This window comes from Cyprinodon variegatus, unplaced genomic scaffold, assembly GCF_000732505.1.
Source record: "Cyprinodon variegatus isolate N-32 unplaced genomic scaffold, C_variegatus-1.0 Scaffold478, whole genome shotgun sequence".
NCBI lineage: Eukaryota > Metazoa > Chordata > Actinopteri > Cyprinodontiformes > Cyprinodontidae > Cyprinodon > Cyprinodon variegatus.
This window is the reverse complement of record NW_015150931.1, coordinates 278,423-305,103: the sequence shown is the minus strand read 5'-3', so window position 1 is coordinate 305,103 and position 26,681 is coordinate 278,423. Positions and strand designations below refer to the sequence as shown.

Sequence of the window (26,681 nt, the reverse complement as noted above, 5' to 3'; positions counted from 1 at the left end):
TGTAAGAACATTTTAATAATATCATTGAAATAAAAGTAACTTCTGTGTATAGAAAAATAACTGTAATACTTCAGCATTTTGTGGTATGTATTTTTGATAAGTAAAATCTGAATAGTGTTTTAGTAGTTTATAATTCATTTATTATTAAAATAAATAGGAAAAAAACTGCATAAATATTTAGAATCATATATATATATATATATATATATATATATATATATATATATATATATATATATATATATATCAAAGAGAAATTTAGGACACCTTAAGTTTCTCCAACAAAGACTAAATTTGCCTCACTTCAGTATCATTGCAGGAGCCTTTGTCGTGTGCGCTTCACCTTATTTGTATTCAAATGTTGATGGGGTACTTTTATTTGGCAATGAAGATGTTTCACTACAGCCTCAAGAGAAATATAATTTTAACATAATTTTGTTTCATTTCTGTTTTCATGGTGTTACATTATGTTTAGCCTTTTTAACTAGGGATGCCCTGCTTACCAATCCTGATGATTTTATGTTCATTATTTGGCAACTCCTAGATTTTTTTTTTTAAAGCATAAGCCTCCACACAACCTTAAAGGTATAGAGGATTATCTTTTATTTCCAGGTGGATCATCCAAATAATTGGTCTTCCTAACTGTCAATCATTCTGGTGATATGTTTACGTAAGGCCGTCCTACGTGTTCGCTCCGTTAGCTATCTTTTTCTGTGCATGTGTACTTTCAGGCGTATATGTGGTGAGCTACGGTTTCAGCCGGTCATTGAAGCTCACCTTTCTCGCCGCCGTTCTTTGAAAATGGCCAAGAGTCATTAGAGAAAAAGTGTCTATGAAGTGTATGAGAAGAAAAGAGAGGCCTATGAAGAGGCAGATATATACCGGAATGCACAAAGAGCACTTCTTGCAAAGCATTATGGGATATCATGTCACAGTGGCCCGCTGTCGCCACAGGATGCTGCTACCGAACAGCGGCCACTAATAAAAAAGATGGCGCAGGCACCGCGCAGTGGCGGAGGAGTTACGTGGACAACTGGGATTAAAAAGGAGTGATAATCAGTCCGAATGGAAAGTTAACTTAGTTTGCTATAATGTCCACTATATAGTCCCAGCTCTATATAGTGATTGGTGGATTTAGGGGTTAGGGCGGACGTTCCGACACAGTAAGCCCATATGAGCTATGAGAGAAGCAACTTTTAAACAGCGTGAGGAGAAATGGGCTTGTGCATGCTCTCGCACAAGTTTAATAGGCGTTCCTGGATACAGTTGTGCAGGTGCATTTTTTTTTTTTTTTTAAGTGGAGAGAACGGGTCTTTTCAAAAATTCACCAAAATCCTCCACAATACCTTTAAGCATGTCATGCCAATGCCAAAATAATTTTTTCCTTAAACGTTTTCTTTCTTCTCCTTACTCACTCTTAGAACGCTGTGGCTACAGCTGTCACAACAAATAACTAGACTGCTAAGTTAGCAACTAAACCTACAACATTTAGATTTTGTACTTTTGGAATTGCTGATGCTTTGTGCCACAATAGTTTAAAACAGCTGAGAAATTTCATATTTTTAAAGTTCAAATAGGTGAGTTTAAACCATTGATATTTTGGAAAATCCTTGTAATCTGATTGCAGACTGCTTTGACAGACATTTGTTTAATATTTGGTCAAAGAAAATTCTTCCCTATTACATATTTACCTTAATCTGTTGGGGGGGAAAAAAAAAAATGTGTAAGCGATAAGTTTCAGCCATTTAGTAACATTGCAGATTTTTCAGACTGAATAGCTGTATACATCTGGTTAGATTTATAAAAGTTGTAGAGTCCTTAACTCAATGGATTTCAATAGATGAACAGCTAATATTAAACCTTAAAATACCAAGTATAATTCAAAGTGTCAAAAACAATTTTGTAAAGCACTCTGTCTCTGGAGATATTAATGCCTCAGTATTCCAGGATATTTAGAACTGCCTGCTTACAACTGTGTTGGGAAAGTGTTCGGATCGCCTTTCTCTGTCTGAATATGACAGTGCTCTAGTACTTAACAAAAATACCCCTAAAGTCTCAAATTATTATTTTTATTTTGACAGACTTGTTGTGCAGCATCAGTATCTGCTCTTAATAAATGGGCTTCGTAAGAATGATAAGAAATTCGTATAAACACTCAATAATTCATAAAAAGAAGTACTTAAGAAGATTTTCAGGACAATTTCAACATTTCTTGGAAGAGTTGAAGCTCTTATACCTGCAAAGTTTGGGCTGACATAATATTAAGTTCTATGAAAAACAAAAAGAATTTGATGACATTGAAGTTCATATCTATGTGGAGGTGGAGGAAAGTTAGGTGCTGTCCGTTACTGTAAAGCAAATATTCAAAAAAGCCAGAAGATCAGGACATCCCCATTCTTATTCAATCAACAATTCTACTGAACGAGTCAAACAAGAGAAATTTACTCTGACAAAAAGAACAAATTAACTTCCACAGGGATGCAGATAAATGAGGACAAGTCAGTGAGAACTCCGAATTTTTAGTCATAGTAAACCTTTTTGTTTGAAACCAAGGTATGAAAAAAAATCAACCCTTTTTCTGTGTAATTGAAAGGGCCTTAAGATACAGTACTATTTGCTTTTAATTACTGCTCATAAAGTAAAATAAAATTGCACACTTATTGTTTTCTTTGGGTTCTCAGGGAAAGCATTGTCCCCAGTCTCATTCAATTGTGTGTCTCACCATATAATAATGAAAATGCACAGCTTACTTTCCTTACGCCTTATGCGCTTTTATAATGACTACAGAAACGTCCTTAGATTTCTTTACCAATTGATTGTCATGTAATTTAAACCACACAATTAAATAAGCATATATTGTGCTTCTATCAGTATTATGTTATTACAATAAAATTACAATAAAAAATTGAAGTTTTTTAAAATATCTAGTATTGTACTAATTGTGTTTTCCTTGTGAAGGTTGAAGATCCCTGCCATCTTAGTTTCTGTACTTCCTTTGTAGCACATTCCATCACCACTAAAAACTTAAATAAACAAGTAATCGCTAACGTTCACTGAATACACAAGTTGCATCTTTTTGTTGTGAACCCAAGGACCTAACTAATAACTGTAAACAAGAACTTCATTTATTAGCTTTACCATCAAACTACAGTAGTCATCAATATTATTGATCAGCTTGTCAACAATAAGTGAAAAGCCTCAAATTGTTTTGGCAGTGTTAGAAAACTAAACCGACCTTTCCTATTCTGTCTGTTTAGTAGCTGTCATACAGAGTGAGGCTTAATTATGCAATGATTTATTGTACATTGACATTAGATTCTTTTTTTAAGCATGTTAATATAGTTTGATGACTGTGATCTGAGTGTTCAATTTATCAAACCTTTGCTTTCTTTCAAAGTTTGACTGCTCTTTCATTAATCCCTCACGACTGTTGGTCTATGTCCAGGCAACTTTGTCAAAATTAAAGCCATGTGTAACTATTTGGTGTTCCATGGGCACATTTGCAACCTAACCTCCTTCTAAGAAGGTGAATTAATTTATATGCTGATGAAATTGTGCCTCCCTCTGGCTTAAGAGTCCCCAAATGTTACCTAAAAGAGAAGTAATCAGCCCAGCTGTTTGTGCCGCTGTAGCAGCAGAGATCTCAGGGAGTATTCGTGGAGAGAGCTCTGTTGGAACTGCATGAATAATTAATGAGTCCTGATGCAGATTTATCTTTGACCTCCAGGCCACCTGGGTACAAACACACACATACATATCAACATACTCATACGTACACGCAATAAATCAGTGTTTGCCTCTGTTGGATCAGAAATGTAGAGTTTGTAGTTTTTTTCCCATCAAATTGATGGTCAATTACAGTCTGTGCAATCCATTAGCCATCAGTAACACCAGGTGCAGCCAGTAAAAGGATTTCAATTGTTCTATCAGTTAGGTCTCTTGTAATAGTCCAGCACTGATGCATTTAGCAAGTTACTGCACATACCTACAGTATATAGTTGGTCTAAACTACATATAAATACATACTGTACATATAACATTTTTTATTAGCCTTTGCAATTCCCGTTTTGATGATTTAATCCTGGTTCTGACATTCAATATCCTTGTATGTAGTGTCCTTTCAAAACCTCATTTTGTGTGAAGAAATTGATGGAAATACATGTAAACTGATCCTTGGCCTGGTGTCTCCTCCTTTAATGCATTCCTTCAAAATTCTGGCTCAAAGGCGATACTTTCTTAGCAGGTCAGCCTGCCACATGTACTTCCTCTCAGGAAACCTCTCTGGGATCTTGATGTTGCGGAAATCTTGAATGCACTTTTCCAGCTCCTCCTCAACCGTCAGCTTTTCTTTAGCAGGCCGTTTCTTAGATCCACTGGTGTCCCGCGAGCTGGCTGTAAGAGTGCGCAGTAAGTCACTCTTCCGTCGCTGGTCAGATTGCTGAATCATGCTAACTGGGCCTTTCTTCTGCGGTCTGTCCAGGGTCTGCACTTTGGCATGAGGGTGCGACTGACGACTGACTGGACCACAGACAACAGTTCCCTGGGGAGAGCTGGCCTCTGACTGGCTCTCCGAGCTGGATGTTGAAAGCTCATTAAAGGAAGTACCACTCTCGCCTTCACCGTCACCCTTGTGGTTCTTGCAGCAGCAGTCGCATGGTGGGGATGACCAGCGTGATGGACCACCTGTGGAGATAAGACAGGCAAAATATGAGCTTATATTACAGTCCATGAAGAGTTTCCTTTACCAGCTCCTTCTTTATTTGTAAACCAATCTGCATCAAGAAAAAGCTCAACAAAAGGAAAAAGGACACAAATCATTCAGACAGTAAAAAGAAAGAAAGTACAAACTCAAAAGGAAGACAGACTGTCAGACAGTGAGTGCCAAATAGCTGACACTTAGAACAAAGTGTAATGACATCAAGAACAACAGGTTTTCTACCACTCTAATCCTAAAACTGCAGGGTAAATATTTGACAATACTGTATTGTTCAATGCTAGGCCCACTTACATCCATGCTGTCACAACAGACATCAAAGCTTTAATGAAAGTAGAAAATTTAAGTTCAACCCACTCATGTAGAATGCACTGAAAAAATTTCTTTCACCCCTGGCTCGGTCAATAAAACATTTCTGGGGTCTCATTCATAAAACTTTACTTGGAATCCATACTAAAATTGCACGTACGCCAAACACTAGAATATTGAATACCCAAAAACAAAACAAAACATTTGTCCTTTATAGACCACAGCAGTCCCTAAAAGTGTGCGCTCTTGTCCCTCCTCATGCCAACATTTAACCTAATGCTAAATACAACGAACTGCATAAATGTCATTGTGTATTCAGATGAGCCAGCTGATTCATCTCATTTAAAGGTTACCAATAGAAATTGACTGAATTATTTTCTTCCTTAAAGTGGCTTCAAGCAGAGATCTAATTAATGGTTAATTAGATTTAACACCAATTTGCACTGGAAAGAGCTTAAATTAATTTTAAAAAAATAGCGAAGAAGCACACCTATCTAAAGACATGGCAGGGCAAGTTCATTTGTACAGCACAATTCAGTGCAAAGATAAAAGTGCTTGACATAATTTAAACCCGTAAAATCGAAGGAAAGTAAAAGCAATGATAAAAACATGATAAAGCAGGTAGTAAAGCAAATAAAACAAAATAAAACTGATAATACCTTTGGTAACAATTTAACTTTCAGAGTTTAAACTATTTTTATGAATATTCAGGAATATATTTTGAATTAAAAATCTACCAATGTTTTTTTATTGATATTTTCTTGTATCTCTAAAGAACTGTAAGCCCAGCTACCTCCCCTGTTTTCTACTTCTGAGTTGCAGTATGTGTACCGACGATTTCTTGTTTAACTCCTGTGATGAATAGTTATAGCTTGAGTCTGATGGTTCGGTCTCTCCAATGCTGGGACCAATTCACCCCATAGATCTGAATGCAATGCTCTATGGAGTCATATCAGCCAATAAGTAATCATCATCCTGGCAAAGGAAACATCAGTAACCCTTAAAATGCATGCCCTCTAATTTTACCCACTTAAGAAGGGCATACACTGAATGACAGATATACACCTTTTTGCTATTTGTGAAAAAAAATCTTTGAGAATATTTTGGATCAGGTTCAGCTTCATTTTGTGTTCTGGGTCAAGTAGTATACAGGGGTAATAAGGATTAGCCTCTCAAGACCACCTCCTGATCAGGAGTCGTACAGTCAGATGTAAATCAAAGTTTTTTGATACTCAGTCGGCCATCATAAGCATATTCTGTGGAGTTGCGAGCATCTACAAGCCGATTCACCTCAACCTTGTGTTCTGCACAGGCGCAAACAATTGAATTCTTCTTTTTCTCTGACTTTACTTCAGGACAGACAAGTCAGAGTCTGACGTGTGTTTTTGGACATACAGCGTGACCTACCATCAGGCCGTAGAGTGCAAGAACAGATATTGTGAGCTGTGAACTTTAACCCTGCGGTTTCATTGTACAGTTTGCACTATAGCTGAGTACAAATGAAAATATCGTATAGTGTTTGCCCGCCATTACAAAGTCTAAACACTCAGATGTGCATCATTACATTTTTTTTTTTTCAAGCTTTACTGACCTACAGCACTCAGTGATGTAAGAGAGCACTGTGGCTCCCACTGACCAGCCACAAAGGATTTGGGTTCCTCTGTGATAATGACACTTGGGCATTTGCCCAGCAGCTTTAATCTCAGTCAATAATGGAACTAAACCAGCTGTAGATTTAGCATCAAGAGAAAGCATTTGCCTAGCTTAAGACGTAAAGGCGTTGCACTGCCTAAAAGGTTGAGACACCATGGCTGCACCACACCTCTCACTACAGGAAACAGCCATTTATTTTTCATGCTAACCTCCTGAATAATTGAGGGGTATCTGTTGCTGATGGACTCTTTGCTGTTTAGTGAGGAGAGATCAAAACAGGGCAAACACCCTCCATGTTACAACCTATGATTGTAAGAACTGCTTTGCTTCATCTTCATTTCCACACATTCAAAGGCTGACAGATTTTGGTTCCTAGCAACTTCTACTAATTGGGTATCATATTAACCAACCTTTATGTTTTCCCTTATATTTGCTGATTAATTAAATCATTTTAGAATAAAAAAAAAATGTCTATTTTTTTTCCTTTCCATTGAAGGGCCTTGTAAATAAATGTATTGACTGAACTGTGTAATAGACAAATACTTACTGCTCTTAGTCTTACTCAAAACAGCCAATATATTTTATAAGTACCTTAATGAGTATAAAAACATGGATTTAGTGGACAGCTGGACAATGAGTCACTCTCTCACACACACGCACCCTCCTTCACAGTACTGCTTTCTGTGTTCAAAGTAAACCTCAATCATCAAAGCCCCTGACAGAAATGGAACACAACCCCCTTTTTCAGCCATATCAGTGCTGAATCTTTTTAATTACCATTGGCATTTACACATCTCAGCTCCTGCAGAAACAAACACACTTACTGTGCACACATTCATACAGAGGGGCCCAATCTGTTACCCCCTACGGCGCTACAATGTTTACAGGGGAGGCATCAGGCTTTGACAGCACCTCTGGTCAAAGTGAAATTTTGCTATAATTAAAACATCATAAAATATAGTGGAATAATAAATATATATTTTCTCTGTGGATAAAAACCCTCTAAAACATTTTTCTTTTTAAAGAGCGGATGAATCGATTATCTGTTTAATTGTTACCACACTAAGGCTTTCAATTATTAACATTTTAGAACTAAAATTTAAAGGATATAAAGCAACCAAACTAATAAGAATACTGTGTTTCACTTTGACATCTCACCGCAGGTTAAAGCAGGAATCAGAGAATATAAAGTTAGAGTATTTTAGGTAATGGAGGAGCACGAATCAATAATCACTGTAGCTGTAATTAGGACTTTATAAATTTGCTTCATAGCCACCACCAAGCTATGGTTGACAAGTGTCTCTCTTTTGGAGTTCTGTTTCTCACATCCCCACTCTGTCCAGATAGAGCTCACTCCAAATGCGGAAACAACAAAAATACAACATGCTTGATATCAAATGACACTACCTTGGCAAGTAAACAGCACAAATAGATGACGAGCTTCTCATAGATTGTTTGAGATATTATGAATAAAGTTCCAATAAATGATTGCAATATATTTCTAGCCATGATGTAATTGTTTACAACAATGGTTTTAATAGCTAAACATACCTACCAAAAAGAAGGATATAAACGATGAAATTCATTTTAAGGTGGTGCAAGGAAGTTATAAATACAATTTGCTATAGCAGCGCCATATAGAACAGTTAAATTGCGTGTTTGTAACAGAAACTGCCACCCTTGCAAACATTCACCCTCTATCATGAGAACAACAAGTGGATAAAAGAGAACATAAAGCAGTGGAAGCAACTGAGATCGATAACACAATCAGTTAGAGTGAAATTTGCAGCCACACGCTCTTCTGAAAATGCATGATCCATGTTTGAAACAATGCAATCATCCAGGTCCAAGATACAGAATGATGTTGATGGGGGTCTCCTTCAAGGCTGTGCTTAGGAACACATGAGTTAATTTACGCCGCTCTGAGGGGACAGTGAGTCCCCTGATCGATGAGATGCAGGCACATAACCAGTGGTTTGAAAAATGGCCCCAGTCCCTTGAGAATCAGCTTGAAGACAATCAGCTTGTCGACATAAAATGAATCCTGTGGCAAACGCTGTTATAACAAATTTTTCAAAGTGCCTTGTTGAGTGTGCGAGTCTGTGCAGCCTTGTGTCTATTCATTTGATATATGATTTTGTGATTACACTCTGGCAGTTAGTAATTATATCCACCTCCTTCTACTTCTTTGTATGACATGCCACATTAATTAAATTTACAGTGAACAGCCATAGCCTTTGCAGTGTTACTTGGAAATAGGAAGGGTCTAAAGTTGTACATTTGACCACTTCTTATTTCTCTGACATTGGGGGGGATTAAAACACCTTTATGTAGCTACTGTAAAAACTAACACTGATAACTACGATCTGTGAAATAAGTGAATGGCGTTTCTGTAATTTCACAGTAGTATCCTAATTAGGTTCACAAAAGGGGAGAACTGCATACACGGTGTTGATGGGTGAGTCAAAGCACACTGACTAATGGAAGTGGTGATTTTTTCACCACTAAATGAAGTGAAAAATGAAATTGTAAATGTGTAGTTGAGCATTTCCTCATTGGTTTCAACAATGAATGGTTTCATTGTCAGGCTAAGAGAGGCAGAAATTATTTTGCTTATGCTTTACTTTTCTTATTTCCTATGCAGCTGCCTTCTTTAAATGATTATATAACTTAAAAGATATTATCTTGCAAGGCAAATTGAAATGACTATCTTTGTTAATTAGGCAATAATGAACTGACTGAGGCTTCAAATGTTAGACTAACTTTAAACATTCAGTATACTGCTTATATTTATTATCATTAATGGATTCATATTTTTTTTAACAACCTTGAGAAACCTATCTTTACTTTGGATTTAAAATACTCAAATTGTTCCAAAATTTTGAAAAGACACGTTATGAGTCTGTGCTTTAAGCTCCATTTACACTACCCTGTTGAAACCATGCCAAGAAGTGTCCGAGCATTAAATAGCTGTTGAGTGTAATTGGAACACAACTGAACAAGACCATGCCAGATAACTGAACCGCTCTAGTACTACTTCAGCAGTAGTGGTCTGCAAAACTTTACATTTTTCAGTTCTCTGATAACAAAGAGCACATGAGCATACCGCTTCATCTGCTATTTACAGTCAGTGGACTCATTTCACAGGTTTTCCAGAGTTTCCGGCTTTGCAATTCACAGATCTCGTCACCTGTTCAAAACACACACTTCCTCTCAGGATACAAGACTTTACTTATTTCAGACAATTTTTGACAAACAACAAAAATTAACAAAAACAACCAAATATACACAAACGAGACTAATTAATATCAACCAAACCAAACACTGATTTCCAAACTAACAAAATGTACATAAATATAACCAAAAATGGCATCAATAGGGAGTGGTGAGACCTGGGAACATGCCGAGAGCAAGACTCTCATTGAAATTTGGGCGGAGGACGCTATCCATTCACATAGGTTCCTGAATGGGCCCCACCATTTCTGTTTGCCTAATTCTTGCCTTGAGAGCTGTATTATCTTGGAACACCAATAGGAGGCAAAGAACTGTGCTAGCGTGAGGTGTAAATGGTCATAATGACCAAACTGGGTTTCTACAGTACTTATAGGACTTCATATGCCACAGGCCATGTCAAAGTGCTGCATGCACACTCTAATGTGAGAACACAGTCATTATTGCCTTCAAGGCCAGTTTCTAACACACTTGAGACCAAGACTCTCATTGAAATTTGGGTTCCTGAATGTTATGGGTCTTGCCATTTTTGTTTGTTGCCTTGAGAGCTGTAGTATCATGGACTACCAAAAGGAGGGAAAGAACTGTGCTAGCTTGAGGTGTAAATGGTTGTAAGGAACCGAGCTCCACACGGTAACTGATCCAAACTCGGTCCGAACTCTGAGGGGATCGGTTTCAGAGGGCTAGTGTGAATGGGGCAATAGTGTCAACATGAACCCCGGACTTACCCCTTTAGCAATTGGTAAGTGTTTAAAGTTTCAAGAGCCACACAAACATATAGACTTTTGAATAAAACTAAGGCATTGGTTACTCCAAGTGACCTTCATTGTGCTCCTGTTTTAAAGAGTGTAATTATAATGGAATCAAGGGTGTGGACTGATTTTGTTTTGCTGCATCTAGACAGGATGATTTACTTTGCAGGGGCATTGAAGGCCTAATGTCACTAAGTTTAAAGCTGTGCACATTTTAGCTGTTTATTTTGGGAATTCCTATTAGGGATTTATTAGTCTGTTTTTGTTCAGTCTTGTCTTTTTTAGTCTTTAATCATTTTAATGTAGGAAAAGTGAATTTTTTGGCTAATGCTGTGAATAACTGCTGCTGTCAACACTTTATAAAAAAAGTTTGAAATGCTCTGTTTCTGCTAATCAGAAAGAAGTTGGTCATTTTATTGAATACGTTAATAATAGCATTGATAAAATAAAAATAACTGCTGTGTTGTTTAGATTAAAAAAAGTTATTCTTTATTCATAACGATTTAAAAGAAACATTAGGATAACGATAAGGGGTTTTGCACTAGAATGGATGAGAAAGATTTAAAAAGTTTGTATATGTGGACATTGCTTTTAGCATCCCACAGTGGCCAGTTGTGGGCCTAACTTATTTTTTATTTATAAATAACTTGAGCTATGTTTGTTAATGACTATAACTTGTAACAACTACAGTGTCTTTAAACATAAAGCTGTTTTAAATGTCTATTAAAACAATAGCAAATATCGACATTTATGAAGCTTATTTCTTACAAACATTAAATTTATTACTTTTATACACAGAGTCTAACAGACAGGGTATGTACTCGTAGTCAACAGTAATTTCACGAGTGTACCAGTTAAAGAAATTAATATCAACTTTGTAACATAAACATAAAGAATACATAATACTATTTCACATCAAACTGTCCAACACTGAGATGAACTTCTTGCAATTTGGGGTGACAAGCAACAGTTTTCATAACTACACCATTCTGGCGATTTAAACTTGTTGTTTCATTTTTACCATCAATAAGGTCAAAAACAAGATGCATGAAGAAAACCTTTGGTTATTCAATTTAAACCAGAACTATTTGCATAAAGCTGAAAAAAAGGTATTTGCTATAAGCCTTTAATATAGCTCCTAATCGTCCAATGTAGAGGTGGGACTAATGAAAATAATATTAAAAAAAAAACCTTAATTAAACAAAAGGGGCTTGCATGGGATTGTTTTACACAAACACATCAAAATTTGAGAAAATTACTTATTTATTCCTTAAGCTTGAAGATGGCCAAGAAAAAATCTATAATTTTAAACAAATGTTGCATAATTTACCATAGGTAAATATTTTAAATGTAAAAGTAAAATTATTCTGGTTTCATCATTAAAAATGTGGGTTTGTTGGTTCTTACAGTACTTATACAGTAGGCCTTCATATGCCACAGGTCATGTCAAAGTGTTGCATGCACACTCTAATGTGAGAGCACAGTCATTTTTGCCTTCAAGGTCAGTTTATAACACATTTGAGAGTTACTGTTTAAGAATGGAGAGAAATACATATATGTGCATGCACACACAAGGCCAATAACAGTGTTATTGGTTATCTAGCTTGTGCATTAGCAGGGCTTTGTGTAAAGATGTGTTTTAAAGCACATATAAAATGAAAGCACATTTGCAAACTATTATCTATAATATTGTACAGAAAGAGGGAAGCTGGTGTCAGGTGGCCGCTCCATTCTTGTCATTAGAGGTGCCAGACTGTCGGCCATGCCTCTTGCCTGCATCATTCAGTGTGAGTGTTCCTGCCTTATATTTGTCTGTGTGAAATGCATGGTATGTGTAGCAGTAGAGTTGTGCGGTCTCTGTGTTGGGTCTTTTCCAGGCAGGTGGGCAGAAGGTCTGATTGAAGTCTAATGAGTGTTGCATGCTATTAGCCACACACACAAACCTGCCACAGCTCCCGTCAGCCGCTACAGGCACTGATGTATTGATCTCAGCAAGAACCTCTACAAGTCTTGTCAGCTGTGGACAGCAAAGCCAATTCACAGCAGTCTGAAAAGTAAATGAAATGAATAAACTTAACAATAAATACATTGTTAAATCTAATCTTGTGTTATTATTGAAATTCATTAATAATGCACTCTCATTAGCAATTAGTTGGTCTGCCGTTAGTTGTCAAATCTTTGTTTTTTTTGACTCGACAAGTAGTTTGGACTTTCCTTTGCCTCTTTTGCCTCTGTCACCTAGAGATTTTGTTTGACTGAATTAAAACATTACTGATTTAAATTTTGAGTCTTGGGTTTGAGTCCTCTATTCCTGTGTCCAAGACACTTTCTGCTCACAGCCTTTAACATCTACAAAACATTGAAGTGATCTTGTGTATTTTCCTTTCGTACATATTGATAAAGTATTTTTCTTTACATGAATTGAAATGAATTGGACATTGTTTGTCTTGCCTAATTATAAAGAACTTAGGAGTTGACCTCAATATGTTGGTTTTTTCAAGGAAAATACATATTTGGGTTTACCGCTACATCAAGCTGTAGTCAAAGGGGAGAGTTATCCAAAAGGTGTTTTACTTAAATAATAAAAATTTCCTCTATGTTTTTTACCTTTCCTTTCCTCTTGCAGTGCTTCTCTTCTCCCGGTATTGATAGGTTAGAACATTAGTGCCTCTGTATGGACGATTGCCCCCTGATTGATTTCTGTCATACAGCCTTTCTGCACTGGGAGGCTGTTTAGTGGAGATAAATGATCTCGGCAAAACAAAATCTTAACTCTGCTGTTTGGGTCTGTGTCCTTACTTAATTTCCAATATCTTCTTCTTTTTTCTTAATGTTTATTGAATGTTTCTGTTGCTTCTCAGGGACTTTTCTGGGTACTGTGTTGTTATAATACACATTTTTTTTCATTTAAGAGAGGCAAGTAGTTTATTGGTGACAAAATCTTTTGCAGATTCCCAGAAAACTATGTGAATGGATAAACATAGTAACTGTCAGATGCCTGACAAAAATTACCTCCAACAAGGAGGTTATGTTAGTATGTGTGTATTTGTCTGTCCGTGTACAGGAAAACTTGAAAAGTTATGGACGGATTTTACATTCTTGTCAGAGGCGCACCTTATACCAAGGAACAATTTATTACATTTTGGTGATAATCCAGATTATAATCTGGATACAGGGATTTTTAAATTATTCTCTAGGACTGTGAGATAGGGAAAGCCTCAGCATTGGTATTTTAATGAAGACAAAAGCACAAGAAAAGGGAATGTTTTTGGTCTGTTTGCAGGATCATTGGTATCTTATGAACGGATTTTATGGAAAATTTTACCAGATACAGTACGTGCCTAACACCAAGGAGCAATTCAATAAGTTTGGTAATGATCCAGATGGATATCATATATTTTGAGTCTTAATTGGGGCGAAACTTGCTGCTTGGCGGATGTCTGCTCTCTCTGAGTACTTTTCTAGTTATATCTAGTTTGATTAACTCTAAAAACAAATATTAGGTCACTGGCAGGCAGAAGATTACAAGAGAAAAATCTAAAATGACAACAAAGCATTTGTTGCAATATTTTTTAATTCTATAAACACAAACATTTAAGTGCTTTTAACATTTATTTCTTATTATAAATTCATTAAAACGTACGAAACAAAGACGCTGCCAAAATATTTTAAGCTCCTTTTATTAAGCTAAGAAGTTTAATAAAAGAAAAACCTTAGAGGTTTTTTATAAAACGGTCTTATTCCGTAAGCCAGTCTTAGATGCCCAAGTCTGTGAGATATTTTATTAAAATACCCTCGACATAATAATGTTCTGAATAAACTTGGTCTCTGTGAACTTCTTAATATCTTTTTTTCCTTCATTGTCTGCTACGTCTTTGCATCAAAACAGTTTATTGTGCTGAAATGGCCGTTAGCTCTCCCTATAAGGCCACAGTAATAGAGTTTGTCCAACTGTCTTAATTCAGGCACATTTAAATTTCCATACCATGGTCAGTCAGAATTCTAATCTGCTCTGGGGTGCCTTATTTTTGTGTTTACCGCACCTAGTTTGTCATTTCAAATCACTGTCATGTCACCATGACCGTCACTGTGGCAATGCATAAACCAATCATTTCAGATCAGCTGACTTAGGTAAATATGAATCACGGTGTTAACATGGATTTTGTGATTGGTTTTAAAAATATTTTTAGCAAAAACAAAACATTTCAGGAAAAAGAAAAGGAGGAGAGTAAGCTAGAGCAGGAAATGCAACAGGACCATGGTGTTAGCTGATTAAAGAACTTGAAGCTGTGCATTTCATGGTTTTAATGCAATTGTGGTGTTTTATACTATGTTGTACATTTAAATTATGCAATGCACAGCTCTTAGTTGTTTAATCCTTACTTATATAAATGTGTTTCCCACCATTTTGTTCTGCTCTAAACCATAACACCTATTTTTCTCAGTTTATTGTTAGAGTTGCTTGTGAAAACACTCCTATAGTCCTTATGAGCATGCAGGTAAGTGTGGAGCCGCAAACAGTTCAGACTAAAGTCACATATGGGCAACATTTTAAATTTACTGGGGACGACCACAAAAAAAAAAATCAGTTTCCAGAAAAAGTTTAATTTGAACATTGAAAACTGCTACTTTGTTGAATCCAGCACCAGGCGGCACCGTAAGTGACAGAGCGGATATTAGCACAAATATATTTGGCATGAATATATGGTGCCATAAAAATTGAAACAAGTTATAGGGCGACTTATCAGAAATAATTTAATATAATACAATGTAGACATAGTCAGAGGTGACCAGTCAATTTATAGAGATTTAGGATGAGAGAGTTGAAGTTTTAAGATCTCTCTAAGATCTCTTAGAGCACCCCAGTTTAATTGTATATTTTAATGATAAATGTTCATGCATTTAGTAGACACTTTTATCCAAAGTGACTTACAAAGTAGACACACTGTTAAAGTTATCATTAATATGACACTGTTAATTTAATCATGTTCTGGATAAATACATGTTAGATCTATTTATTTCATTTTGCAGTTTTATTTACATATTTACATATATTTTGTACAAGTACATCTATATTTTCTATATGTACTTACTTCCTCCAGTTCTCTAAGGGATCATATAACAATGAATTTGAAAACCATCTCATTACACCCCAATTGATGCGGCATGAACCCCTGTTCTACAGTAGGGTTGATTTACTTGGCTGCCTCAAATTGGACCTCAGCTCGCCCACAGACAACTAACTCTTCCCAAGATGCTTTTCATAGTTCTGGCAAACTTTGCAAGTAGTGTAAAGTCTAAAATTTTTAAAATGTAAGTGATGATAGGACGTCATCATTTGACATTTTTGTTTATCAAGTTCTAAGAAATAACCATCTTGCCAAGGCACAAAGCCAGCATACAAATTCACAGGATTCAGAAACCTCCAATAGCTCCTATTTCTGCATAATATGCAACAAATATCTTATGTTTAAAAAGAAACAAAAACATCTGCTTGGTACAGCTACAGTTAATCAACTATAATCTGGGTTCTTTCAGGAAACAGAAAACTAAATGAGTGCAAGGTATTCCTGTCACAAACACTGTTATGTAACACACGTTCACCCGAGAACACTTGCAAAAAAATGCCCAAATGTGAGCTTCCTTCCTACTTTAACAAATATATACAATACATGCCTCTCTCTGCTCTATGTTTGCTCTATTAGCATTACTAGAGTGATCTAAAAAGAATTAAAACCAAGTATTTCTGACAGTTAGGGAATTTACATAAATATTTCATCCATTTATTGCACACATTTAAATGCACAATGTTTTCATGTTATAGGAGTTAACAGATATTCCAAAAGACAAATAAACAGAAGGCTATATTGGGGGAAAAGGATAACACATCATAGATGAGAAACATAAAGAGAATGGAACATTTGTTATGGAACATTTCTTATAAAAGTCTTCCTCTGAAACAACATGTATTACCTGCATTAAGGGGCAAAAAGGATTTTTATTCAAGCAGGTAAACACATAAAACAATGCAATAAAGCCTTGTGAGTAGAAAGAGAATCAAACATGCAGGACACAAAGGAAGTGTCTCTTTTATGAAATTCAAACAACTGCATTTTATATTGTAGGAAAGATTAATAATTCAGAAATACAGTTAAAACAAATAAGAAAAAGTTGTGATTCTTCCTTCTTGTATCTTTCATCAATTGCTCTTCCAACTATGAACATGCTAATAAGAAGAGACATTCTAAAGAAGGTAGAATTTTATTTGAGAGTTGACTTCTTTGCCCAGAACTCCATTCCAGCGTCACAGACACTTTAATCAATAGCTGATCAACCAAGCTCATCTTCTCAAAGCTAAATAGTGGGCAGAAAGATGTAAAGCAGTCTCTATATCTGACAAGCATATGTCAGAATGAAGGGTCCTTTGGTAAGATACTAAATCACTGCCAAATCTAATTATTAGTTCCACTGACCTCTCCTAGTAGCATTGCATAAATAAATAAACAAAATACTCAAGTATATTCAAATACTTTCTAGGCATAGACAAATTTTTCTTATTGTCAAATTCTTCACATATAAAATTATATATGTACATATATCTAAAATCTAGGTGTAAACACATTAAAAAAACTGCACATAATGTGTTGGATGTCGTAGCAAAGAAAAGTGAGAAAAAAAATGTAATCTGAATGAGAAGACTCCCATTTTTTCTCTCTGAGACAAAGCTGGAGCTGACATGATGTCTTAGTTTTTCTCTCTGTCCTTTGTTTGTATCTGTGTGTTTCTGAGCTAAAATAGAATCGATTTTGTTGTGCTAATACAGATCATGACCTAGATAATATTTTTCTCTCAGAAAACAGCAGTACAGAAAGTTTGTCATTTACAGCTGATTTTCTTCAGTGCTACATAATGTCAACCAAGGGGAGAATCAAACCTTTTTGTCATTTTAGATATTACAGCATATACACTGATAATCAGGTACATCAATTTAAAATTCTACTAGTGTGTAAAACATCTAAAGAGTAATAACATTGTAAAAACATTGAATCAACTTTCTTTCAGATACTAGCTCTACATTAATACACCACTACAATGCTAGCTTTGAAAATCTAATTTCTCCAAAATATGACATGCGTTGATTGAACAAGATCCCAGGGCAAAAAAAGCAACTGGTATTGGTTTCCAAAGGGTCAAGGCATACAATCCACCAGAACTGAAGTATCGCAAACCCAGCCAGTGCCTAAAGGTCCAGGGATCTTTTTTCTTCAACACAGTCACAATGTAAACATATGCTTTTGTTCCTATTGATATATATGATTAACCTTTAACCAGTTCAGCAGGTGCTTGAAACTATTATATAATTTGAAACACATGGTTAAAGTCCTCTTTTTAAGAATCTAATTAATGAGAAAATTATAAAAAAAAAAAAAAAAATCAGCTTAAGCTGTTTTAGACAGCTAATTGTATTTGACAGTCTTGTGGAAAGAAAAAAAATGTTGTATATATTTTTTGCAGATAAGAATTTGTCCATGTTGCAAAAGTAACCCTTGAGATCAGTGCTTGCAATGCAAGATCCTAGAACGTCTTAATGAGAGAATGAATGAGTTATCCAGTTGATAATAAAAAGATGAAAGAATGGAATGGGTACATCTCACCAAGTAGAAATGTCTGAAGTTTTGGAGTTTAACCAGGTCAATGGAGGTGGCTGCCCAAGTAGAGAGCCAGGTTGTGTGGAAGCTAAAGAAGTGTTGACAAGCCATGTGGGATGCAGGGCCCGCTGAAGTTGGCCAGCAGTGATGAGAAACAAGCAAAGCTGCTGACATAAGGAACAGCCCGAGGAGCGGCGGTGGAAGCCCTTGGAGAAAGTGCTGCAAGCTGTAAGGCTCAAACACAGGAGAAGGGCAGTCTCTGTGTTGTCTAGCATAAGGATCTGTGAATTGGAGGTCCGTTTTCTGGAGGAGCAGATACACTATGCAGAGAGAAATTGAACTGTACAGGAACAGGACCTGGGTCAGTAATTTTATGTCTAGCATAGAGAGAAGAGGGATCAGGGAATGCTGCCAAGCTGGCACTTCTAAAACATTGAGGAGACAAAATGACTGGAGGAAGAATGAACCCAGAGGAGTCATTACAGTCAAAATCGAAAATGTTGAGGAGTGTACCAGTGAATGAAATGTGCAGCTTGGTCGGGAGGCAAATGAGACCACAACAAAGTGGCCTAAAAAGGAATGAAGAGCAGAAGAAAATTGGCTGACATTGTAGTCCAGATTTGCAGGTTTGGCAGTCTTAGAGTAAAAAAAAAAATTGCCCAGGCTCCATTAGTGTTATATTTTTGTTTTGAGATTTTAGATATTTCTCCTGTAATCTTCTGCCTGCCAGTGACCTAATATTTGTTTTTAGGGTTAATCAAACTAGATATAACTAGAAAGGCACGTGGAGAGCACAGACATCAACTAAGCAGCAAATTTTGCCCCAAATTGGGACTCAAACCATACAATCTGGATCATAACCACACTTTATTGAATTGCTCCGTGGTGTGAAGCACACCTCTGCTAAAAATTCATAAAATTCCAATTGATCCTGCAAATAGACCAGCAACGTTCCCTTTTCTTGTGCTTTCGCCTTTAATAAAATACCATGCTGAGGCTTTCCTTATCTCACAATCCTAGAGAATTGTGTATCCAGATTATAATCTGGATTTTCACCAAAAAGTAATAGATTGTTCCTTGGTATGAGGTGCATCTCTGATAATAATGTAAAATCCATCCATAATGTTTCCAATTATCCTGTACACAGACAGACAAATACACACAAAAACTCTCCTAAAAACATAACCTCCTTGGGGGAGGCATCTGACAGTGACTATTTTTTACAAATTCAAATAGTTTTCAGGCAATCTGCAAAAGATTGCGTCACCAATAACCTACTTGCATCTCTTAAATGAAATAAACTTTGTATTATAACTTTGGATCAAGATCAAAAGGATTCAGGCCCATACATTTCTTTATGGGGCTTGTACTGCAAAAACTACCAGTATTTGAACAGTGTAATGAAGAATTTATTAATGAAGTCTCATCCATAAGGTTCAATAACTTGGGAAGAGGCCGAAAGACTACTTCACCAGGAGGAAGCCATTACTCCAGAAGAAAGACTTAAGAAAGATTACAGTTTGCAAAAAATACAGACAGGGACAAGAAAACTCATTTTTAGATACATGTCTGATAAAAATAAAATCAAACTGCTTGGCAAAAATGACTTTGTTACATTTGCAAGCAGAAGGAGGGGCTTTCAATCATCCAATCTGTAAAATATGGGATGACAGCCTGATTGTTTAGGGGTTGTTTTTCAGGGTCCGCTGCACATCCCAAAATGCTGTAGATACTTCATTAGAAAAGACCATCAGTGGGAAAAAAGAAAGTTGAAGATTGAGTACAAACATTTAACCAAAGTTAGTTTGGGAACAGCGTACCACATATTAACAAAGATATATATATATATATATATATATATATATATATATATATATATATATATATATATATATATGTAAACTTCTGATCTTCGGGAAAGTAATAAAAGCAATCAAGTGATTACTCATTATTTGGCCAAATTTAGAAAATTCTGTCAATGCATAGCTAACCTAAGACAGAACAGGTGGATTTAGATATTATCTATGACATTGGAAAAAAATGGTTGTCTTTTTTCATATAATACAAATTCACCGGTCTGGTTTCCACTGCATGCATTTGTTAACAGTACAGTGTGTTGTTTCAGATACACTCCTATTTTTGTTTGGAAGTATTTTCTGGTTTTCCTGAAGGCTTTTATTAATAGGTAAAAATGGTGATTTTCAGCTATATTTGCTGTAACAGCATTAATCAAATAAAAATAATTAGTTGCATGGTGCTTCTAATTCAAGGGGTGGAACAAGTACATTACAACATGTTTTTTCTAAAGGCATTGTATAAATTTTATTTACAGCTCCAATTAACAATACTGCAAACAAAAACTATTGGGGTTTTTTTCTCCCAGGTTCCATGCTATCAGTTGGTAGCACTAGTGGCTTGCAGTGAAAAGGTCCTTTAATTTTGATAATGGCCTAGGGTCTTTCAGCTAGGTGTTTGCATGACCATGTTCATGCATATGTTCTCTCCAGGCAATAATGCTTCATTCCACATTCAAAAATGTTGAGTGTTAATTGGACTCTCTAAACTGCCCTTAGGGGTTAGTATGTGTTACCTTGTGGAGCAATGTGGCTATACGGCCAGATGCCCAGGAATATACAACATTGTGGGGACTTATGGCTCCTTTTATTGAACGACTGGTCCTTCCTCATGTGGAAAGGTTTTCTTATTGGGTCGGGGTGTAGGTTTAGGACTTTAGATGTGTATTGTTTAGGTTAGGTTTGTGTGTATATATGGTAATGGGATAGGGTTGGTGTGAGGGTCTGGGTTAGGCCATAAAAAATGAATGGAAGTCAATGGAAAGTTTCCATAAAGATCACAAAACACAACATGTGTGTGTGCATGCAGTAGACTGGTGATCTTTCCATCGTATACCTCACCTCTCGCCCAGTGATTGTCAGAGATACTGTAGCTGTACGACCTAGTTTGACTAGCAAGTAGAAAAATATTTACTGTATGGAATTCAGCACCGCATTACCCAAACGTCAGACATAGAATCCTCAACCAAAGGCTCACCCAGTTCACAGTGCTGGCATCTACCAGTCAGTATATAACAGCTGCAGGTGATCATCATCCTCTACACATACAGTTCAGATTTTTATCTTATGGTTTTGCTCCTCTTTTTCTTTTTTTTGTAAACCTGACAACAACAGAAGTCTCTTCTCCCAACTGTCCCTGTAATTAACACAAAGACTACTTTACAGACTGAATAATCAGCTATTCTGTTTTGAAACAAAATGAGCATATTGCGCTATAGTACCGTAAGTCACATTTATTTTAAATTTTTTTAATTCTGTGCAAATACTCACACATGTTTATGCTCTTCCATTTTAAAAGTGTTTATATTCAGACTTCAGGTAACACAATCTTGGCCAGTAAAGCTGGTTCTAAACTGAACAGCTTGATAAAACTAGACATGAAATAACAAGAAAAACCCTTTTGGGGATGTGGTCCTTTCACAACAGAACAGTCCAGAATGTTTTATGAAAAAAATGCAAAACAAAATGCTCAATGCCAGTGATCAAACGTTTTTATTACTGTAAGCTTAAAAAGTATGCTGCAAGATATGTAATACTACAGTATATGCTAAATATTTCCATCTAAATTGCAAACTGTAAAAGTGTTTTGTCAAAGTTAAATGGACACCATCTTTGAGAAAAAACAAATGTGGCATGCACATTGATCCAAAGAAATGAACTATAAAAGAAAATTACAAGTTTAATATATATTCACTGTAGAATGAGCATGCTTGTAAACATAATGAAACATGCTGATGGAACGAGTCTACTCAAGCATGCCACAGACTGCAGCTGTCTCTGTTTACTACAAATCCCAGGAGGTACATTTTTTGCTGGAGGAACATGCCAGGACACTGGCTGTTTTTTTTTTTTTCTTTTTCAATGGCACCAAATTGTTAATTAAGTTACCCATCTTTTACGTTAAATGTAAACAAATATCTAAATGAAGAAATCTATTTAAGCAAAAGATTTTAAATATAAATCCAACCTATTTTTCTTCTGTGCTAATTTAGGCAAAACTATCCTTGTATCTTCAATTTTTTTTCTTTTTTTTTCCTCTGCATACCATTATTAGGATTAAATTGCTACCATTAAATTTGTTAACCTCTTTACTATAAGACTACTTCTATTTGAATAATTCACAGTCTGGGCAGTGATTTCCCCTGAGGGCTGTGCAAGCAATGTTCTCAAGTGCTTGTCCGGCAGCGGTGTTGTCCATCTTGGGGTTTGGATGTACGAAGATGATGTAACTGTGCGGAGAGTTGATCTGTCATGAGCAATCACTAATGACAAATCACAGATGGAATACACAACTGGCTCAGTTTGTAGATTGCAAAGACACTCACAACATAACAATGAATTACAAGAGGAGAGTACAATGACAAAGAAAGCATAACAAACATGAACTCTTTTGGATAACAAAAGTTCCAGATCTGGATATTCAGAGAACTTAATGAGTATACCAAAAAATAAAAGGGCTTTTGATCATATCTTGCAAAACTGTTCTTTTTTTGTTTTATTTCATGAATAATCATGTTCTGTATAAGAAGAAAATGCTATTCTAAATCAAATGGCCACATTTAGCCTGGTTCTGTTGGAGCTTTCCTGCTGCTAAAAGTTTTTTCTCTGCGCTGCATGCATGATTTGTTTAAGGGATTGCAGCAGAGTCGACACAATGCAAGCAAAACACCAAATGCTTATTCAGGAAGAGCAGATCTTGCAAAGTCAGTGACTCGATGCAAGCAGCTGGGTTCCTTTGGAAAGGAAATGTTCTAATCTGACCGAATGATCTCATTAAATAGTCTCTGTAAAGCGGCTTCAGATGACAAATGTTGTTAACTGGTGAAAATACAAATAAATACATATGAACTAAGTTGGATTGTCCCAAATTATACTACAACTGTACTAATTCATACAGCAACTATTAACTTTGTATTTTATAGATACAGTATATCTGAATGATAAAAGTCTCAATTTATTCTATTCTTTAACTCAAGCCACAATATTGAGCACATAGGGGCAAACAAAATTAACGAGGAGAACTGCTTAACATGACAAGAACTTTTGCATATACAGGATGGTTATTTATTGAGCTTTATTATTTATAGTCCTTTAACCGTTTTGCATTTCAGAGTGGCTACAGCATCAGTTGAGTAACAACTGATGCTGAGAAGAATTAATGTTTCCTTCAAAATCCCTATCTCCTGTTAAAAAAACAACTGGGAAAAAAACTGTAGCTTGAAGCCGAATATATTATGTAAACCTTCATGCAGAAAATGTATGATTTTTAAAAGTCAGATGTAGAGGAAATTAATCCAAAACTGAATTTGAACAGCCTACACTGTAATGAATCTGTCTTTGTGTAATTTGAAATGTGATATATTGATTCAAAATTGCACTTTACTAGACATGAGCTTGGAGGATCACACACAAAAACTCAATTTTTTAAGGGAAATTTAAGTTTAGAACTGAAAGTGAAAGTAGACAGCATTAATCATGTGTACAACGAGATACGTTTTTAAGGCAGGTGAATTAGGTCTTTCAATTTGGTGAAATTGATTTTCCAACTAATACATTTATTTTGAAATACATTCAATTAAGATTTAGTCTGGTTATTTAAATTCAGTCTTTTTGCCATATACATTGGTCAAACTTGGAAGAAAAAAACAACACCAGATAATTGGCAAAAGATGCCTCCCATCATTACAAAAGACTTTACCAAACTTTTACAGAAAACAGCTATTCTAGAGATTTGAATTTATCGACTTCAAATGTAGAGGTCAGTTTTTATGTACACCGATAATACAACTCTGCCTGTGATCCCAAATTGAAACAGCCAAGGGAATGCGGGGGTTAATATGGGGCACAGTGATGACTCCACTATACCACAAAGCGACAAACAGCTCAATGATTCAGCCAGCAAACCAAACACTGATAATAAATAGCATGTTTCAGGAGCAAAAGCAAAATATCACGGAAGATGACTCTGTGAAAGATTTGGACATTTAAACACGTTAGACTTGCCAGAATAACTGAAAAAGTCCCCCATTTTCCATGTGAAATTAAACCAGTCTTCTGAGAACAATAATAAATAAGACAAAAATGCTTTATTCCCAAAAGTCTCCTAAATTGCTAGAGAAAGAGCACCCCTCCAGAAAAAGGATCCTATTAGGGTGAATAGAGATGAATCCCTCTGCAATAAAAACCAAACAGAATAAAACAAAAGTTATTCGCTTATCTTACAAGGAAGATGAATTATCGCAAGACTGGTGAATTCATAAGCATACCACATGACAGAAGCTAATGGATGCATTAGCCTTGCAATGGTGTAACACTTCAACCGGAACCTTTATTTCTTTTTTTGCAAAACGGGCAAAAACATTCAACATAATTTTTTGCCTTTGTGGATGGGAGAAATGTTTGTGTGCTCCTCCCAACTGGATATGGCAAGAGTTTGATTTATCTGATAACTCTGCTAGTTGTGAAACATGTCAAGAATATGATGCGTCACAGCTGTTACTTCCACTGCGATTAACTAAATTCCTGAATAACATGAACATTCTTGGCCAATGAGCTTTTTTTTTTCTTTTTAAAACATCTAACTGCTCAAAACACCCTCCTTTCCACTGGAAGTCCTGCCAATTCAAAATGACCTGGCTCCAAGTGACGGATGGAAACATTTTCTATTACTTCGCACCAGTCACATGAATGGCTGAACTGATCTTATCCAGTCAGCAGTAACAAAAGTCAGAACACGCTTGGCAAAAACATTCCTATTCTCAGAAACCAATCAAAACTAAATGTTACCTACTAGTGGTGTGCCGTTATGGGTGTTAACGCGCTGCATTAATGGCAGACTCTTATCATTAATCTATTCTCACTGTGGGGTTGGGAGCTAGGTCTTTATTTCTTTTATTTCAGTGAGGATGTATACCTGGGGGGAGAACAAATCAGTCTTCCAACCAGTGTAGGTGTACTTTGAAATTACCACATCGAACGTGATATGCTGATATGGATGCAACTATAAGAACAGCTCTATCAGCAAAGCTAACCAATCTCCTCACTCAGTTGTGTGGCCGGTAAATTTAGTTTCTCTTATTTCATATATTAATTTATGCTATTTTCTCACTGATTTCACAGTCTGTTTCACCTGCAAGGCCACACAATTCCCCTGTATGAGGGTTTTTTAGATACCTTCTTCCTATATTAGTTTTAGATACCTTCTTAGATACCTTCTTCCTATATTTTTTAGATACCTTCTTCCTATATTTTTTGATACCTTCTTCCTATAACAAACCAGATTCTTTCTCAAGGTTTATTCATAAAATGTTACTGTTTAACCAAAGTGTCTGTAATTTGTTTTGACTCTGACAACTTTCCATTATTGTAAGTAAGGGGGGGACAGACACTGCCCAGGCAGAACAGGGCTGATTACTGTGCAATATGGCCGTATGATGAACAGTTCTCTCTTTGAAAAGATAAAAATAAAGTGCAGAGTGAGTGCACTTTACTTTTTTCCCACTACAGAGTGTGTACTTCTTCTCAAGGCGGCTACAGGTGGCCCATCTTACAAACTACTTGCGAGGCGAACTACTGTATCATGAGGAGATTACATGACCAGCACGCCACAGAGAAAGCCGCGAAAGATGAGAAGTTGATTGAGGCGACGTGTGTGTCAGATTTTTGGAGACACTATATTGTTAAAATGGGACATCTATAATTGGAAGTGGGATATTCTTTTTTTTTTGCAGAAAAAACACAGTAACAAATGAGCAAAAAAAAAGTGTTTATAACTTTATCAAAATCGTAAGTAAGAAGACAAAATTATGTTTTATTTTGCAAGCATAAAAAAAAAATTCTGGAGGTAGCGCACACATATCATGATTCCCTTTGGCAGAATTCAAATGAGCAATTTTAATCTAGATTAATTCCCAGATTACAGTAAGATTAATCTAGATTAAAAAATGTATCTATTCCCACCACTATTACCTACATTCGGAATAATCTCTTATGTAAATATTTTCTCCTCTGTAGGAGAAGCAGCATTCAGTTCTTATGTTCTACAAATCTGGAATAAACTCTCAGAAAGCTGTAAAAATGCTAAAACCATCAATTGCTTTAAATCGAGATTAAAAGACATCTGTTTAGAGTGGCCCTTGACCAGGCTCGGACCGGTAAGGTGGGCCGGTCCTAATTTCAGCGTGCAATGCTTACTCTCCGGCCGAAGCACCTACCTGTGACAGTAAATAACTCAAGGAGCTCAAGCAGTAATAAAATGTTGACTATGGGCTGGATTTATCAAGATCCAATTTTGCGTGCA

General features: G+C 36.0%; 1 protein-coding gene across 1 annotated transcript in view; it reads right to left on the bottom strand.

The window, feature by feature from the left end:
- Positions 1 to 1,333: 1,333 nt before the first annotated feature.
- Positions 1,334 to 26,681, bottom strand: part of kctd16 (potassium channel tetramerization domain containing 16) — a 127,543-nt gene continuing 102,195 nt past the window's right edge. The window contains exon 2 of the mRNA XM_015389861.1: positions 1,334 to 4,683. Coding sequence (XP_015245347.1) covers positions 4,220 to 4,683 — 464 coding nt within the window. The 3' untranslated portion in view covers positions 1,334 to 4,219. The remainder of the gene's footprint in view (positions 4,684 to 26,681) is intronic.